This window comes from Leptinotarsa decemlineata, unplaced genomic scaffold (genome assembly GCF_025532065.1).
Source record: "Leptinotarsa decemlineata unplaced genomic scaffold, Ldec_3_MD MMD2_P_RNA_scaffold_8, whole genome shotgun sequence".
Classification (NCBI taxonomy): Eukaryota; Metazoa; Arthropoda; class Insecta; order Coleoptera; family Chrysomelidae; genus Leptinotarsa; species Leptinotarsa decemlineata.
The window spans coordinates 1,964,471-1,985,007 of NW_027412535.1; the positions used below are offsets into that span (position 1 = coordinate 1,964,471).

A 20,537-nucleotide genomic window follows, 5' to 3' on the forward strand; every position below is an offset into this window, starting at 1 on the left:
GATCTGTTTCAACTCCTTTTGAGGATACAACGTTCTTCAAGAAATTCACCTTTTCCTGGAAGAGGCAGCAATTCTTGAGGTTGATCTACAAATGAGCATTCTGCAGCCTCTAATTTGACAGATGTTCGTAGAAACTTTCTCCGGTGACTATAATGACATTAAGAAAGACCAGTTATGGATGTGTCAGGTAAGTCCACTTATCACCAACTCCAGCAAACGTTCAAATGATAGTGGAATGGAAATGTATTCTCAGTTAAATTTTGTACATTTAGCAAGACATATTATATAATCTTCGTGCATACTGTTGTCTTTGATCGCAATAAAGTTGTTAGTACTTACAAGTTTTTTACTACAACATTCAGCATATACACGAATATAATTCGGTTGAATATTCATCAACATTTCGATACTTCCGAGTCGGATAGTTTTTTGGAATTTCAACCAACACTTTGATCTTACAAGCTAGGATAGTTGTTGTGATTCAGTACATTCATTTGGAAACAAGCAGTGAGCTCATCACGAGAATAATACCCAAACCAAGCAGCAAAAGTTTATCCACCAAAGATATTTTCTGACAAAACAAAAGGACTTCTTCACATAGTTTCAATTTCTAAACATCAGCGAAACATTTTGTTATCTCTGGCATGAAATGAATGTATTGAAGTCACTGTTCCCTCACTAGAAAAAAGTGCTGTCTCTAGACGCGCGTTTCGCTAACCAAGTTAGTATCATCAAGAGACGACTAAAACTATTCCTTATCAGCTATATGAACCTACATGAATCATTACCTTTAATCAATTAAATAATTCCTAGTATTTTGTTAATGTCTTATCATAGGTTCGAGGAGTCAGGCAATAGGTCACCGACTCCAGGGGAATAGCCGAGGAGGTCAGACCAGCCCCTCGAGGACGCTTATCCTAAGACCGTTGTACGCTATGAAGAATAGCACCCTGCACGAGGTGGCCTTGCATAGCAGTGTACTCTCAATGCTTTGGCAGAGAGAGGGGCTGTGAACCGAACACAACGGATCTAAACAAGGCAAGTTGACAAAATCCCCCAAGTCAAGGTGTGAGTTACCGTGCTGAGGACTGAATGGCAGCAGGGTGAGCTGTCGAAAACGGTACCTCTGAGACACCAGGTCGCATCTCAGAGTATTTAAGACCTTACCGCGGCATGCGGGCTTTGTCGCGACGGACTAAGTTTCCCTAGCTACTCGTGGAATTCATATGGATTCAAAAAAAGTAAAAAAAGATACAGAGGCGATCACGCCCAAACACACATAAAAACCAAGGGCTTGGTGCTAAGGCCCCCAAGCAAGCACATAAACACAAGGTTCTTGTATCCTCCCTAGAGGAGGTAGAACTACTATCGGATGAAGAAGTTAAAACTGCTCATCTAGGCGGAGCTTCGAGAATGAGGCTCAAAAAACACTTAGAAAGTGGACTCGACTACATAGTCGCTAAGAGGCTCGTCATAAGAGAAAACTTTCTGAAAAATCAGCAACCGAAAAAGGCCACAAGGCCGGTTACCAAGAAGAAGGCAGGAAAAGAGGCTAAGAAAGGCACGAAAGAGGCTGGAAAAAGCATGGAAGAGGCTGGAATAAGCACATCCACAAAACGCTCTCGCTCCAGCAGCAGCACACCGCCACAACAAAGCCAGCTGAGGAAGAAACCAAGGCAAGAAGGAGTTATTCTGCGAAGACTAAAAGTCGCAAATCACGGGCTCAACACAGATCTGTGGACGGTGTGGGGTAAAACTCCATCGGACAATGGCAAAACTTGGGCGTTCTCGATGGACAGTGAATCCTTTGAGGAGCTACAGAAAGTTGAGATGTCTTGCTATTATAACCTAGGAAGAATAAAGTTCCGGGTTAAGTGGAGACACAGCCCAAAACAAAGCACAAGCTGGGAAGAGGTCAAATAACCTTCCCGGGGATCGCAGAGATACACGAAGAAAAAACAGTAGACCCATCAGGAACGAGCCTTCTCAAGAGGCAAGCAGCAAATGAGACGGGTATTCCCATGGAGATGGGAGAAGCCTCGGAGCAGGTGAACCTCCACCACGTCAAGGCGGCAAGCGCTGTTGTTTGTAGGAGATTCGACAAGGACGGACTGGACGTGGCCCTCCTGCAAGAACCCTGGGTACATAGAGGCAGGGTTTCAGGCTTAAAAACCAACTACAACAAGGTACTATACAAAGAAGGTGCAAAAAACCTCGCGCTTGTATCGTATATAGTAATAGGGTAAACTGCACACTAATCCCGGTGCTCTGCACCGCTGATATTGTTACAGCTATCCTGACCACGCCAACAGAGGAAGGCTGGAGGAACCTTGTTAGTAAGCTCAGCATATCTTCTAGGCGAGGAGATCTGTCCACCACCGCACGCATACGCGGCCAGAGAAAACCTCCAACTCATCATAGGATGCGATGCAAATGCACCCCATATATTATGGGGAAGCACGGACATCAACACAAGAGGTGAGTCATTACTAGATTTCATACTAACAAAAAGGTTATTAATAGCCAACGTAGGTAACAAACCAACATTTGTCACCGCAGCGAAGAAAGAGGTACTAGATATCACACTTTCTTCGGAAAAAGCATGTGACAATATAGACAATCGGCATGTGTCAGAGGAGCTTTCATGCTCCGACCATAGACAATCTGTCTATGGTTTGACCTAGTCACCCCCCCCCCGAACATCAATCACTTATCGAAACCCTAGAGAAACAAACTGGAGAGGATACACATTGTCACCCAACGAGGCTCTCGAAGGGGAGGTGATTGAAATAGAGAACGATAAAAGCCTTGAAAGGGCAGTGAAAAAAGTAAGCAAGGCGAGGCGAACTGCCCGGAGAAAACAAGGCAACAGTTCAACAAAACAGTCTGGTGGAACAAACAGTTAGAAATCCTCAGAAAGGAAGTGCGGAAGCTATTTAACAAAGCTAAAATCAACAAGACTGGGCGGAATACAAGACTACACTCATACAGTATAATAAAGGTTAAGAGGCAATCGTAGAGGAAATTTTGTGAAGAGGTAATGAATACCCACACTTGTTCGAGAACCCACAAAGTGCTAGATGAGGAGGGTACTATAAACCAGGTAGGTTAGGTTAGGACGATGATACCCACACAACAACATTTGGAGAATGCTCATCAAGGCACACTTTCCGGCCACAACAATTCTAAAAGGCCCAGTGGTTCTGTCCGCAAAGCAAGCCGAATAGGCCGAATGCCTCGGACTGAAGACTAGCTACTGAGATAACAAGGCCAAATAGAATTAGGTGGGCTATAAGTAAATTGCAGCCATATAAATCTCGAGAGAACGGAATATATCCCATCCTACTTCAAAAGGGGCAGGAATCACTGATTCCATACTTATGTAGAATATATAAGGCTTGCATAGCCATGAGATACATACCAAATGAGTGACAAAAAGGCAGAGTCATCTACATACCCAAGATAGGGAAGGTAAACGATATGACGCCCAAGTCATACCGACCAATTAGTCTAGTGTTTTTCCTGCTCAGAACACTGGAAAGACTGATAGATAAATACATAAGAGATGAGGTATTATCAATAAACCCTCTCAACGAACGCCAATATGCGTACCAGCCAGGTAAGTCAACAGATCTGGCATTAAATGATCTCAACAGGCTACTAACAAAATCCTTAGAGGATAAGGAGATATCCATTGCAACATTCATCGACATCGAGGGTGCCTTTAATAACGCATCTACAGAGTCCATCACCAAAGCTCTAGATAGAAAAGGGGTTCTAACCCTCCTGTGTAAGAGGATAAATGCCAGTCTGGAAACAAGAGTAATCATATCATCTATTGGCGAAACCACAGTCACAGCTAGAGCTGGCAAGGGGTGTCCACAAGGAGGGGTATTATCGTCCCTACTGTGGGCTACCTTAGTGGACGAACTAAAAATGAGGCTTAAATCCAAAGGCATGCATTGTTTAGGATATGCCGATGACCTCGTGATTATCGCAAGAGGCAAATTCGCAAGAACTGTCTCGGAGCACACACAAACGGCTCTAAACATAATAAATAAACGGTACCAGGAGGAGGAAATAACAGTAAACCCTCTCAAAACTACACTAGTAGTCTTTACAAAAAAGAAAGTACTTAGAGGGCTGAAGCCACCAGTACTGCACAGGTAGAAATTCCAATTGCACAAGAGTCATTTTTGACCACAAGTTGACATGGAATCAACACCTACAAAAAATAATCCAAAAAAGCATGATAGCCTTCAACTTGTGTAGGATGTGCGGAAAAAATTGGGGTTTACAACCAAAAATTACCATATGGCTATATACCAGGGTTATCTTACCCATGATATCATATGGCTTCGTGGTATGGTGGCCAAAGACTCAGCAGGCTGGGGCGATTCGAAGGCTAAGTGGCATTCAAAGGCAAGCTTGCCTGGCTGCCACGGGAGCTATGAGAACCACCCCAACAGCCGCATTAGAAGTCTTGCTGAACCTAACGCCACTACATCTATATATTCAAGGGGAAGCCAGGTCAGTCATCAGTAGACTGACCAGAGGGCAAATGCCTATAAGCATAAGTGCCTATAAGCATGCTGCACGATAAGAGGTACAACGAGCTAATCAAAGAGTTACGACCTCATAATGGGAATGCCATCGGATGAGATGCTTCCCCAGATAGCTTCGGAAAAAACTTCAAAACAATTATAACAGGCAGAAAGGCATGGATGGAAAGACCTCCAATAAATGCAGAGATTGCCTGTTACACAGACGGCTCAAAAACTGAAGAAGGTGTAGGAGCAGGAATCTATATAACTTAACCAAAGACAAAGGTCTCACTAAGCTTAGGTAAAAAAGTGACGATATTCCAGGCAGAAACGGCACCAATGCGTCACTGCGCAGAAGAGTTACTAAGGCAAGAGTTTAAGGAAAATACTCTTGCAATATACTCTGATAGCCAAGCAGCTATAAAAGCAATTAGCTCCATGCAGGTCAATTCCAAACTGGTCTGGAACTGCCTAGAAAAGCTACAAAAACTAGGTAGTCAAAACAGACTGTCATTAGTATGGGTACCAGGCCACACAGGATACAAGGGCAACGAAGAGGCTGATTCACTAGCACGAGAAGGAGCACAATGCTCCCCCATTGGCCCAGAACCCTTTTATGGTACAGCAAAAGCGCGAAACTTGCGAAAAACTTGTAACAACAACTGGAAGGAAAAACAATCTCAAAAATGGTGGAATAAGGCGCCAGGTATGAGACAGGCCAAAGAGTTCATTAAATAGCCATCGCCAAAATTCACGGAGTACCTACTAAGTCTGAATAGGCGATCAACTAGAGTTCTGGTCGGGCTATTGACGGGACACTGTAGACTCAACAAACACATGAACAATATCAGACTGGCAGACACAGCCCTATGCAGGCTTTGCCAAGAGGATGAGGAAACCTCCGTACACATACTATGCTATTGCGAAGGTCTGTCAAGGATAAGGTTTGCAACATTAGGGGAGGAAAAACCACAACCCTCTCAATATATTTTAAACAGATTTAAACAGATATGGGGAACTCGAGGTCTGACCTATGGAGTCTAGTTACAAGGACGGGCCTAGACAAGGAATTCTAGCATACATGAGGGCACACACAATAGACCTGCAAAGATCGCAGTGTAGTGGCTGTTCAGCACAGAAGCCCCATATCAATCTAATCTAATGTCTTATCATTACTTAATACCTGACTAATACCCAATCTTTACCTAAGATGACTAAAACTGGTCCTTACAAGCTATGTTAGTGTTTTCATATTCATCTACATGAATTATTACCTTGCATAATCAATAATTCCTAGTATTTTGTTATTGTCCTATTGTTATTTACTACCAGACTGATATCTAATCTTTACTTTTTTTCTACTCCTAACTATGTACTAGTGCAAACAATAAGCTAATAGGAATGGGAGCATCACAATAGATCTGCAAAGGTCACAGTGAAACAGGCGCCAGTTCCCCTATCAATAAGGAATGGACCTTATCGTTCATAGATATCATTCTATATTTTTCGATTTCTAAACTTTTGAAGGTATCTAAAACTTGTCGTGTACCGGTCTCAACAGTTTCAAGCATTCCTCGCTTATTCTGTAGCCATTCTCTATGATATGTTGAGCAACACTGGACTTCTCTGGTCTTACTTTTCTTTTTTCTCCGACTTGTCTTTCGTGTTGCCCAACATGTTCTGAAGTGAACGAGCCATATTCATAATTAGAAAAAATGTATATGAAAGTGGCTTTAAAAACTACTCATACTCTTCAACAAGTGCCGGGCAACCCAAAAGACAAAACGAAGAAAAGAAAAAGTCTGGTTTGCCACTGAATTTTGCTGTGCAGCAGCCTTAAGCTATGAATTGTGAATTTGACCGTTTAACCACTACTCCCGATCGTTCACTGGCAAATCCAAGCATTTTTTACAAAGAAACAGTGGATGATTATCTGAATATGACACTCTATTTTTTTTATTTTTTCAACCATTGTGTAAATTTTGACCTTCGGTTTGATTTGGTTTCCAGTTGACATCAGTTTTATACTAGACTACTAGATTAAGCCGTGCTTTCGGGCTCTGAAATACAAAGGACGGTCTCGAAAATGAACTAGGCATTATCAAAAATGACCTTCAACAGAATGGTTATTCTCCGAAGTGATGGTGGAACAGGCTTTAGCTAGAAGACAGCAAGAGCTCCACAAGGAAGAGAAGACGCCACAACCTGTACTTGTACTTCCCCACATCAGAGAATTGTCGGAAAGGATAAGAAGAATTGGGTCTAAGTATAACATCAGAACCTGCTTCAAATCTGGGAACACTATCCGTAGCAGTCTCACGAAAACCAGGCCACCAAACGCGGACTACGATTTCCAGATACCCTGCGAGTGCGGAGAATCATACATCGGTGAAACTAAGAGGCCATATAAAAGTTCGCATTGCCGAGCACAGCTAGGAGAAACCAGCATATCCGGAATAGCAGAGCATGTTTGGACTCATCAACATAACATCAAGTGGGCTCAGGCTGAAATCATCCACAAAGAGGAACACTGGTTTAGGAGAAAAGCCGTATATATGTTGTCCAACAACGAATTTAGCCAAGCTAGCATAGATATACGTAACATATGGAAACATCTAATCAAGCGGAACACGACCAACTACCTCGTGTTGATAGTTCACTTTTTGTTTTTTTTTGGTTGTTGCTTGTATGTTATTTCATTGTAATTTTAGTTTTTGCTTAATGAAATTGTTTTTCAGCTAATCTTTTCAACTTTTTACAGATTCTTTCAGGGATTTCACATCTATTTATATTATACTAGACAATGGAAGTCTGAACTGATGAAATGCACCATGAAACTGAATTTCTTACTTGAATGATTTAGAGAACTGAAACTATCAAAAACCCTGACCGATCTTCGTGTGAGCCAAAGAATGATTTAATTGTTGGCAACTTAATATTGAGTCTAGTTTCCTGATTTCAGAAGCAGTCAATGTTATTGAGGATTTTGTATATTTTCCTCTGTACAGAAATGGTAATATTCAAAATGTTACTATCTTCATTCGGGTCTGACGGCCGTCGTAGTTTGGAACTGGCCTCTTCAGAGATTTATTCATTTTGATGATGATGATGACTGGTGAATCGGTTTCAATTTATTATCGATTGTCGATTTCCATTTTCAGAGTTTTGGTTTTCCTCTCACTTCTACATCTTTTTCTATAGTAAGATCTTTTTCTATAGTTTTTGAAGTTGGAATTTTTTTTGATGAACGATTATACCCGAACTATTTTTCTTATTTGGTTTTGACTTACTTTCGATTATTTCCGAATATAAACTACAATCTGATTTTTTCAGTGAAGTGAAATCTGCTTTCAAAATCTCCATATAAATTTTTCGTTTTCCTGAATGATCCCTTCTTTATCTTCAATTATTTTTCTTGGTGAAATTTCTGTTTGAAAAGATTCAATGAACTGTTTTTTCGAAATATTATTTGCTTTAAAAAAAATCAAACACGGGTTTAATGTCATCTATATAACTGACTGGATTATTAGTAGTAGTATTGATGGAAACATAATTTATTTGAGAACATTCATAATTGCTTGAGTTATAGTCACTATTTGATACATAGGCACGTCTCAGATCTTGACTGGAAATTTCAATTTTTTTAAAATCTTCTTTTGTTTTGACGTTTTTCTTTGGCATCTCTAAGATGACATTGGTATAAGTTTATTCAAAAAAAGGCCAGAATAGAAATCATCAGCATAATATATTGAGGTTCACAAAGTTGAACTGTTATTAATTAGTTTTTTACTTCAAATTTTGTCTTCATTAGCTCAAACTGAAGAAATATAATTATTTTATACTACAAGATGACAGTGACTTTTGAAGTTGTAATTTGTTTAAACAAAAGCAGATACATTACTTATGACGTGCATATAAAAAAACGATTAAAGTACAAAATTTTCATTTCAAATTCCTAAGAGAATACTTCAAAGACATCTTAGGGAAATAAATGTGCTTAAGCCAAAACTGTCGCACAACCTAGACAACCGAACAAATATAAAGATATCATTGAAGTGTTTCAATATTTCTACATTCTTGTTCTATGCTTATAAAATTCATCTTGAGTAGAACGCAACATTTTGTTAATTTTTTCGAAATGAACGAATTTAATATTTTTTGACCTACCCTCTATGCTATTTGACATGAAGCCACCTGAGTCTATCTAATGTTAAAGAAAATGCATTAATTTTTGGCAGTATTCATATTTCGATTGTGCAATCAATTAAAAAATGAATTTGTTCCATTAATGTATCATAACGTATACAAGTGCGTTCTCCGTTTTCTTGACCTTAACTCTCTGAGGTGCATTTGATCACAACTTAATTATGTAATAACTGTAATTAAAAATAAACGGGATAACGAGTACCTAAAGGAAATATTGGCAAAAGAAATCTATCCACAATTAAAGTACTTACCCTCCTATAGTAGCCAGTTTGGTACTTTCTAGTTGACGGGCTGCCTCTTCTGTTCGTTTTAATAAGAGCACTTTTTGTGAAAGATTTCTGAAATGCATATCCTGTAGTAAGGAGGCACGTCTACGACTTGATTCACACCTGGATATTACTACAAGAACACATTTTTCTGCATTGTAGGTAATATATCCAGCCCCTATAGCTTTTTGAAATTCCTTATGTGCGTTCTCTATCTTCGCACTGAATACAGAAAACAGAATGAAATAACTTATAATTTTTTTTTTAATTACTTACTATTCACGGACCTCTTCGGGAACTTCTATTTCGAATTTGTGAAACATATTTCTTTCTATTGGTGGATTACTGTTTTTGATTCGAAGTCGATCATTGCTAACTATCTCTGTATATGTTGTGTCCCATCCTACATATTCTAATACGTAAAAGTCTCCTTTCATCATCTATAATGAATAATTGCAATTAACTTGTTATTCTCAATGAATGGTATATCAAATCATCGATTCAAATCAAAATGTACTTTATTGTCGAAGATGAAATCTCATTGACAAAGTGTTAATATTCTAAGAAATATAAGATACACCACTTAAAGGATATTGTCCAAGATGAAATATCATTGTCAAAGTGTTATTATTTTAAAGAATATAAATTATTCAAATTAAAAGTAATATTTGAACATTTGGTGATTTCAGAATTTTGGGGTGAAAAAGTAGTCAGAAAGTAATAATGTATATGCTACATATTGAAATAAATAATAATAATAATGAATATTCTCATGCAACACATAAATATAAGTATAAGAATATTAAAACTATAAAAGTGAATGCATAGAAAATAAAAGTAAGTATCAACTTTCAACTATACAGTTCAAAGCTAAAATGTAAACATCAAACAAAAAGTTAAAAAAGTCACATATTTTAAATACCACTAGGTACTGAAACACAATAATTAAAATTAATTATTTATATAATTTAAATTTCTGTCTGAATAGAATTCGTCTAAAGAATAAAAGGCCTTTGAAATCAGAAGCTATTTTACAGACTTTCTAAATTTAGTGGTACATGTTATGCCTTTGATCTCAATTGACAAATGGTTAAACATTTTTTTTTTAATTATATATGAAAGACCTCTCAATTTTTTATGATAATGGAATCGGTAAACCTATATTGAGCTTATTTCTGGTATTTCGTCGTGGTGAAATGAAAATTTCGTCCTGAATTTTTTTTGCATCAGACATAACAGTTCCAATAGAAGTATGGAAGGCAAGGTCAAAATTTTATGCTTTCTGAATAAAGGTCGACAGGAATCCCTGAATCTAACTCTACACATATTTCTAACTCATCTTTTTTGTAGTACAAACATATATATACCGTACCGTATCTCAGATGGAAATCGATGAGAGCAAAGTACACATTTTTTGCCATATTAGTGCACAATTCATTTGCTGATACTCTGACTGCAAAGCATCCTGATGAAATTTTTTTACATAGGTTATTTATGTGACCTTCAAAATCCAAATTTTTATCAATTTGTAATCTCATAAATTTTGCTGACATTTTGTTTTTTATTAATTAAGTACCCAGGTATATATCTAGTGTAGAGCACTTGAGGGTGATGATGCTAGTTATTGAGATATTAAATGACAAGAGATTAGCATCACACCAGACTTTTATTTTTATAATATCCATGCTGATCAAATCATGCAGTTCCCTTTCATTCTTGCAATGCCAAAATAATGTAGTGTCATCAACGAATTGGGTTATTACTGCGGTTATATTAATTCGGGCTAGGTCGTTAATATATAACAAGAAGATAATTGGGCCTAGAACCGATCCTTGTGGAACCATTTCAAAGATATATCTCTAAAGCCATACACTTCTAGTTTTTGCAACAGAAATTTCATGATCCAAGCAATCGAAAGCTTTTGAAAGATTGCAAAAAACTGCCGCTGCTATTTCACGATTATTTAAATTGAGATAAACGTTTCTCAGTAGATGAAACATAGCATCTTCCGTATTTTTCAAACTCTGAAACCCAAACTGACTGCTAACAATAATATTATGCTTATTTACAAACATCATAATTCTTAGTTTAACGATTTTTCCTAGATTGCAAGGGTAGGTGGCATAGAAATAGACCTAAAGTTGACAGGATTGTTAGTGTCGCCTCTTTTGTGCAAAGGAATAACAATGGCTGTTTTTATGCATGCCGGAAATACACCCGTTATGAAGCTTGTGTTTATAGCTTCCACCAAGGCTGTGATAGCGGAGTTGGGCAACTTGGTAAATACTTTTATGCTTATGTCATCCCAACCAGCTGAGTTTGAATTTTTAATTTCTTTAAGAATTTTTCTAATTTCCATAACATTTGTAGGCATGAAAAAAAAATGTCTCTGAAACTGATTTGTCTTTAAGAATAGTCAAGGGATTAATATTGGATTTTATATCTTTGGATGAATTATGTGCCACAGTGCAGTAATATTTGTTAATACAATCAGATTTTAGGTCAGTTTTCGTAGGAGCGATATTCTTTTTCCCCTGAGGTCATTGATGATTGCCCAGCTTTTTTTTTGTTTGTTGCAGACCTTTCCAATTTTTTCATATAATGAAGTTGTTTTGCAGTCCTTATAGTTATTCTATAAAAGTTTTTGTACCTATTATATAGGGAGTTGAAGCCTTCATTGTTGTCTAAATATTTTCGAATTAAATATAGGGATCGTAAATTTTCTGCTGATACCTAAATGCCCTTTGTGATCCATGGCTTTTTAATTTTGCTAATAGGGAACGCAGTATTAAAATTATTCGAGAGAGTTTCATGAAACCTACTCAATGGGTTGGAATGATGTAAATCATTTCACTTTGCATCATTGCAAAGATCTACAAAAATATCAACATTTTTTTTTATGTAGATTCTTTCAAAGTGCTTCTTTGGCCTCGATAATTTTTGACCTCCTTACATAGGTATACAAAACTCTTTTTTTTATTGAAAGGGGTGTATTTCTGAGAGAGTTTAGTTTTTGAGAATGAAAGATTTTTTTCTATTTCTTCATATTTATACAAAAATGTGGGAAACTTCCAAAGGAAGAAAAAAAAAATTAATTTGAACAAAATGGTTTAGACTTTCGCGGCTGAGGTTTTCAGTGTCATTGTTTTTCGAGTTTGAGAGCCGTGGATTTTTGGAATTTCTTCCTGACGTTTCGCTGGCGCGAGTGGCTAGCTTCTTCAGAGGTTTAACCATTATGGCTTGCTTTCCGATGACTGTCATCGGACAGTTCGCATTGCTGAGCACAAGAAACACACACAGCGAGGAGGAACCAGCAAATCCGGAATAGCAGAGCATGTTTGGACTCATCAACATAACATCAAGTGGGCTCAAGCTGAAATCATCCACAAAGAGGAACACTGTTTGAGAAAATTCAAAGAAGCCGCATTGTCCAACAACGCATTTAGTCAAGCTAGCGTAGATATTCGTAACATATGGAAACCTCTAATCAAGCGAAAAACGACCAACTTCCGCCAAACGGTCATCTCCCGCTAAAACCAATGAAGCGGAGAGAGGGAACAGGGGATAGGTGAAAGCACTCGAATGAGCTATAAATAGTCAGATCTCGGAGGAATAAGTTCAATTATCACTCGATGACGATTGTGGATACTAACAATCGAATCGTCGTGACGTAACTTGGTTTGGAATCTTTTAATTTTAGTTTTTAATTTTTTGTTAATAATATTTTTTAATTTTCAGCTTTTATTATTATTTCAATTTTTGTTGTTGTTGCTTGTATGTTATTTCTTTGTAATTTCAGTTTTTTGTTGGATAAAATTGTTATTTACGGTTAATCTTTTTATTTTTTTTTCAGGTATTTCAAATCAATTTATATTATATTAGACAATGGAAGTCCGAACTGATAAAATACACCACAAAACATTGTCAACCACCTCCAAACAAATGTTTACCATGTTGCATTTTCAAGTGAAAGTTTGAAAGACGAAAGTTGAAAGACGAAAGTTGGAAAACGGAGTCACGACATTATAGTAAAAAATGTCTTGTTTTGCTCAGCTCACCTCCAACCTTTCGTCAGTTAGTCGACTCAGCTAAATTAATTGATAATGTTTATTGATTAAACATTGATTAGTCTGATAAAATAAGAAAATGTTATTTGGCAACTAAAAATTTATGGCACAGAAAGCTGGGGCATATTAATTTTGGTGATCCAAAAAAATGACTAATGGTGCAGTTGATGGATTAGTCTGCAAAGGAAAAATTGAGCGAAAATATTGTATAGTTTGCTGCGAAGGGAAACAGTCAAGATTAACTTTCAAACATGTTGGTACTGGGGCAAAAGAATTGCTTGTAGTAGAACATGCAGAAGTTTGTGGACCTATGGAAATAACTTCCATTGGAGGCTCGAAATGTTTTCTACTCAATGAAGAAGATTTTAGTAAAATGTGTTTTGTATATTTTATGAAATCTAAGGACGAAGTATTTGGTTGTTACTTCAAGAAATTCAAAGTATGGTAGGAACACAGCAAAATGTGAGAATTAAAATTAGAATTCTGTAGCCTATACTTTGATTAATTTTTGAAAAAGAGTGGCATTGTTCACCAATATACGAACCCGTACATTCCTGAACAAAATGGTATGAGTGAGATAATGAATAGAACCATAGTGGAAAAGGCAAGATGTATACTATATGATGCAAAGCTACAAAATAAAATTTGGGCTGAAGCTGTAAATACGATCACATATCTCAGAAATCGATCTATTGTATCTGGATCTTGTGACAACAAAACCCCTTTTGAAGTTCAAACAGGTGTCAATCCAAATTCGAGCAATTTGAAATTATTTGATTCAACTGTTATGATTTACGTGCCAAAAAAAGAAGGAAGTTTGACAGACTGAAAAATGCATTTTGATGGGTCATGGTGAGTCAGTAAAATGTTGTAGAATTTTCAACCACAAAAGTAGTTCAGTTATCATGATTAGAAATGTGGTGATGATGGAACATTCTGAAAAAAATAATAAAGTTCCTATAACAGGTAGTCCTGAAATGAGGGAGGAATCTGAACAAAACGAAGTATCAATGGATTCAGTGGGGGGGTTTTCTATCAACCAAGATGATCTTAGCCCAAGATGAAAAACAGAGGTTGCATCTTTTGGTGCAACCAACTGATCTTCAGCCTTTCCCGTTTATTTATTGTATCATTATGGGAATAAAGACCTATTATTATTATTATGAGATGAAAAATGCTGATGACAATGACTATATTCCAAAAGTAAATGTCGAACCACTTCTGGCAACTTTAGAAGAAGTTCGAAGATCCACCAGGTCACTAACACCGAAGAAATTACATCACCTATACAGTGCTTTTCTTTAATGTCTTCCGCCCTTTTATTTTTTGAACGGGTCAACTCAAAAAATTGAAATTTGGGATAATGAAATTAATGCATGGATAATGAATAGATGGCGATTGGGCGCCATCTGAGAAAAAAAAAAAACATCTTTTTAAAGCTCCTGACAAATTCTTCACAACCCTAGTCAATATCTTCAACTACTACAAAATGGCGGAACTTTTAATAATTGCCTGAATACATTGACATTTAACTACATGATATGAGGTAATAAGCTTGAGATTAGTTCAGAAGATGCTCGAAATGGTTGCCTTGAACTTCTTGACATATGAACAGCCTATCCGATATTTCACGCCCAACATGTGATAGTTTGAGGAATGCTTGTCAAACGTTTCGAACCCATAAAAGGCTGCTTTCGAGTTCAGAACATTAATATGCAATCTGGTATCCCCTGGGTTCTACAATCCTTTAGCTTCTTTGTTATTATAACTTGCTCCACACCCACTTTCAGAGACATCTGTAGAAATGTGCATATTATACTATGAAAAATTCAGGTTCTATTTTGCTTTCTCAATATGATTTATTCACCATTCGAAGTCGTCGTTCAACTGGAAAATTCCTTCACACTATCATAATCTCCCTGATTTGCCCTCAAAATCAAATATAGGTGCCAATCAAATAGTTTTGTTTCGAGTTTGACTCAGGCTCATAGCATATTTTCTTTAATTTTTTACTTCTTTTCGGCAGTACGTCTCATTTCCATCATGGCTGTACCGAAAGTGAAGCCCAAAAGGGTAATTGTTTGGGTAGGTTTGAGACAACTTTTTTCTTTATTGATGATAAATCCAATTTTTTCCTGAGGTGGATATTTTCCAAACATTCATCCCTATCGTCCAAATAGGCCACTGATATAAAATTTCGATTCCTGAGAAAACGTAGGACCGGCTTTAAGATTTTCGAAAGTACATAAGGTGATATGGATAAACCAAAACAGGAGCACTAAAACTCAAAAATTTGTTTTCGAATTGAAATCGTGAATAATTTTATATTTACTGATAAATCGAAGTTGAAAATATGCGTCTGTCAAATTTATTAATGCCAAAAAATAATATTCTGACTGAATTTTCACAGTTCGCGTATCTTTTAGTTTGAAATCAGGAGCCGTTATAAAAGTGTTTAGTTGTTTGAGATCCAAAATTAATCTATAGCTACCACTAGAAAAATCTAAAACCTTTAAAATAACCGAACAATTTTTTATATTTGTCTACTGGCTAAATGGCTCCAATTTTAATGTTTAAAATTTCGTATAGTCTATCCATTCCCAATTGGAACGGCAATAAAAATAAAAGCACTGCGAAAGGTGTTCATAATCACTGCCCGGCAAATGTATATACTACCAGTGCTTTTATGTTCAAAGCGTCCCTGGTACAGTCATAAAAATTTTTGGCCTGTGGCCCGTAGTCGCCCAGATAGTTAGTAAACGTGCTATCAAATGTAGTTGAGGAATAAAGGCTCGGCTAGCTGGACTGGCTGAATACTAATTATTTGGCCGTTTCACAATATTTCTTTATCAGTGCCGTGTGTTCGTGGGGTTAGGTGAGGTAGTGAGTGGTTTTGCAAACCGATTTTTGAAAACTTTTTCGAGAGATCAATTATCCTAACACCAAACTGATATTTTTGCACTCGACGCGCGTTTCGCTAACAATGTTAGCATCTTCAGGAGAAGCAAATTGATACTGAATCTAAAGACAAGGTTTAGTGTTTATATACCTAAAGATTTTTGTCCGCTTTTAATTCTATTGTTGACAAATTAATTTGCAGGTAGTGGTTCCACTAGTTAATTACCGAAAAATCAATTAGGATAATCATCGTTTAACAAAGTCCACATCAGACCAAAAAACTTTAGGTATATAAACGGCTAACCCTTGTCTTTAGATTCAGTATCAATTTGCTTCTCCTGAAGACGCTAACCTTGTTAGCGAAACGCGCGTCGAGTGCAAAATTATCAGTTTGGTGTTAGGGTAATTGAACTGCCACACTTCACAGAATGCTATTGTGAATAGAATATGCGAGTTAACGAAACTATTTCGTTCGACAGTTCTTCGAGTCAATAAAATAGGGGATGTCATTGACCATGCAATGAAACGAAAACAAAGGAATAAAAAATTCGCAAACGTTGATGGTGCTACAAAAGATGTGATTCGGCGAACAATGTATGGTATATACAAAAAAAATGAAGTACCAACCTTGGAAATGATTTGGTATAAATTACTCGAATATCCTGATTACAATTACAAATCTTTAGAAACTCTACGAGGTGTCTTATTGTCTTGTGGTTTCAAATATAAAAAATTGAACAATCGGATAGTCATAATGGAATCGACACGCACTATTCAACTTCGACAATAATATTTGAGACGAATGAAATGCTACCGAGAATTCAGCAGACATATAATCTGCCTCGACAAAACTTGGTTTGACACCCATGATGTTGTCAAATATGGCTGGGTAGACGAAACCAAGTATTGTGCTTTGAACACACCTTCTTCAAGGTGAAAACGTGTTATAATTTTGCATACCGGGAATGAAAGTGGTTTCGTACCTAACGCTTTGCTTCTGTATGCCAAAAATATAAAAGATTCGTCTACTGATTACCACGAAGATATGACTGCGGCTTTATTCGAAACCTGGTTCAGTGAGCAGCTTCTCTCAAATATTCCTCCAAACTCTGTTATTGTTATGGATAACGCTTCGTATCATTCTCGGTTATTGACTAAAATACAGAACAATAACACAAAGAAAGCAGATATTGTTGATTTTATGCGAAATTATGACATGGAAATACCAGAAAAGATTCCAACGAAAAAGGTATTACTCGCGACCATAAAACAACGTAATTTCAAAAAAAAGTATATTATTGATTCGATGTGTGAAACACGTGGTCATATTCTCTTACGTGTGTTCAATCCAATTGAAATGGTTTGGGCCACAATGAAAGAAAGCTTGCGGAAATGTAATCAGTCACCGACTTTGAATGCTGTAGTGCTTGACAATATAAGGCGAATGGTGAATGAAGTAGGTAATAGTGATGTGTGGAAGAACTGTATGGCCCACGTTATAAAAGAAGAGAACACATATTATGTGCAAAGTTCCATAAATCCGATCGTTATTCAACCCGATGATGATTCCACCTCATCCGACTATAGCGAAGAAGAATTTTGATTTTTCTAGCAATTTTGTTGGCCTCTATTATTTTGTAAATATATGTTTGACGAGAATTCGGTGCGATTATTTGTGTTTTCATTGTATTTTAGAGTTTTCGACTCGGAAATCAACTACCTTAAATTTCGAAGTTTTTCAGAATTACCCATGGTGGAAAAATTCAGTTGAGATAACTTTTTCATGGGGTGATCAATTGCTATGATTGTAAGAATAAGTAACTGAAAAACTACCACTGAAAAATGATATGCCGACGCCTATGTCGAGGCGGGAATCCCTTCTCTGTGCTGTTCCAATTGGTATTGGAAATACTATAACAAAAATTCAATTGGTTAGGTGGGATTGTTAGCGGCTGAAGAACCTGTCTTTGGAAAGGTGGGATGTCAAAAGAAATTTGATATTTTCAACCCACTTTTAATCATTTGTACTGGTTGTCACTGTGTTCCAACCATTAGATCAGCATATGGTTTTACATGATTTAAGCATTATAGTGTCAACTATCGACCAGCGAAGACCTGTGCGCAAAGTTAAAGTGAAGTGAGTGTACCTGATCCCGAAGGAGGAGTCCCTGATTATTATAATCAAACTCTTCTGATAGAGGCAACAGAGCCTAATCCAAAAGGCGAAGGTTCCAGTGAAATGTCAGAGGTAGCACCCGGAGGTGCTGCCAAACCCATGATAAAACACCAACGAAGAAAACAACAAATTTAAGGTCGTATATCTCCTTATTTACAATAGCGAGACAAACTAGCCAACAAAAAAGAACCCAAATTCCTTTCACAAATCCTTTCCCGTCTTTCTCTGGCTCCTCTCCCGAGCACGAGATTACCAAGACCCCCCGCTTACCTCAACTTACGTTCCACTTCCCAAACTCCTAAATATCTTCAATATAAGAGAAATCCCTGACGATCTGGCAAGTCAAAGGGCCCTCTTTAACCTATTAAAATCCACGGAATTTCTCCGTAGACAGATTACTGAACTCAAGGCTAACTTTAACCGAACTGCTCTCCTCAAAACCTCCAACAACTCAAAATCCGCTGAAACTCTTCAAAAGCTTCTTCGTGACCGTACTGGTCACACATCATTTAATGTCATCGACCTACGTCCAACCATCACCTCCGAAAGAACCTAACCTATCCTTTGTTATCAAGGGCGTCCACCTTGATTTCACTACAGATGAAATCAGGTCTAGAAGCCGCCAAACTTCAAGTCCTAAAAATCTGGAGGATAACCTCCAAAAAAACCAGTAAACCGACCACTCTCATACGAATCATTACGGCCAACAAAGAACAGTATAACCGTTGCTTGACACACGGTGTCAATATTTATGGAAGAACCCACGAGTGCGAGGCCTCGTATATCAACCCGCTTCCTCCAATACCCAAATACTGCAATATTTCCAGTAACACGGGACATTTAGCTGCTGAATGTCCCACACACAAAATCAAATACCCGCAATATGGCGAGGCCCATCCCTCTACCAAATGTACAGAAACGGCCACTCCCAAGTGTCCGAACTGTGAAGGCGACCATCCCGCCTTCTGTCTCAAGTGCCCCAAAAGGGTTATAACCCTTGAAAACCCTAAAGAAGTGGCCCCATTAAAGTTCAAACCCCTAAAGCAGTAACCCCAGTAACACAACAAATCGAAGCTGTTATAAAAATACAAACAACCCTCCTCCTGAACCTCATTCCTGCCGTGAGAACTGAAATTCTATCTTTAGCTACCGAACTCTGTAAAACCATTCTAGGGCATTCCCTCTTCGCCACGGCTAGTGGCAACAAGGTGGACTACACGTTCACTGAGCTGGTAGCGGACTTAAATGTCTGATTGTACAGCGGTACGGGAGAATGGGCGTTTAATCCGCGGAACAACAAACGCCCAGGGGCTTACTAGAAAAAGACAACACATCAAAACTCTCCTAACACACAAAAAAAAACCAAATCCTCTGCATCACCGATTCCCTAACAAAAAATCCTCCCAGCTTATCAGGTTACAATACTACCCACCGACCAAAATATCAACAATCCCGAGGTATTACCTTCCTAACCAAACGGGGACTAGCCCACAAAATACACAACCTTCCACCTAACCTATCTGAACTCGACTGTCTTGCGATCGACCTACTTTCTAACACCGGCAACATAACAATCATAGCTTACTATAATTACCCAACGCAATCAGTTTCCAGAGAAATAATCGAATATGCAGCTTCTTTTCCCAAAGCTTTCCTGATAGGAGATTTCAACTCCCGACACACTCAATTCGGATATTTTACCTCCAATGCCAATGGCCGTCTTCTAGGCAACCTCCTACTTGATTACAACCTGTACAGAATTCCCTGTCCCGACCCGACGTATCTGAGCCACCGTGGGGCCTGGCCTCTATCATTGATCATATCTTGTGCTCTGAGAGTCTGATAGTGGTGGTCGATGATCTGGCCTATATCGGTGACACAATTACATCGGATCACCTCCCCCTAATCATCAAAACTTTCCTAAACTTCCCTATCCCTTCAACCCCTGAAATCATTTTCTATAAAAACCACAAATTCACAGACGTCAAACGATTCCACTTCCTTATTAACCAAAAACTTTCTTTTCTCACTCCACCATCCCAGACAAATTGACGCGCAAATCGACATAATTCAAAAAAGTATTTCCAACTCAGACGACTTATCCACTCCAACCTCAACCAGACGAACCAATCAACCCCCACTTCCAATTTATCTCATAACTCTCATCAAAAACAAACGCAAACTTTATAGAAATTTCGTCCGAATCAGAGACACAGTCCTAAAAACTGAGTGGAATCGACTTAACGCGCGCATACGTCTCCTCATCAACCAATTCACTCAGAAAAGATGGATCGAGGATACAAAAAACTTGACTACCGGACGAAACGGCCTTCTGGAACAACTTTATTTGAATGGACGATATTCTTTTTCAACCATACTT

General features: G+C 37.8%; 1 protein-coding gene across 2 annotated transcripts in view; it reads right to left on the bottom strand.

Moving 5' to 3' along the window:
• The window catches only part of Fmr1 (synaptic functional regulator FMR1), a 238,509-nt gene that overhangs the window by 165,555 nt on the left and 52,417 nt on the right, over window positions 1-20,537 (bottom strand). For both annotated transcript variants that reach the window (XM_074170313.1, XM_074170312.1), the window contains exons 4-5: window positions 9,293-9,456; window positions 9,002-9,238 (exon numbers count right to left, since the gene is read on the bottom strand). In XM_074170313.1, the coding sequence (XP_074026414.1) occupies window positions 9,002-9,238; window positions 9,293-9,456 (401 nt within the window). The remainder of the gene's footprint in view (window positions 1-9,001; window positions 9,239-9,292; window positions 9,457-20,537) is intronic.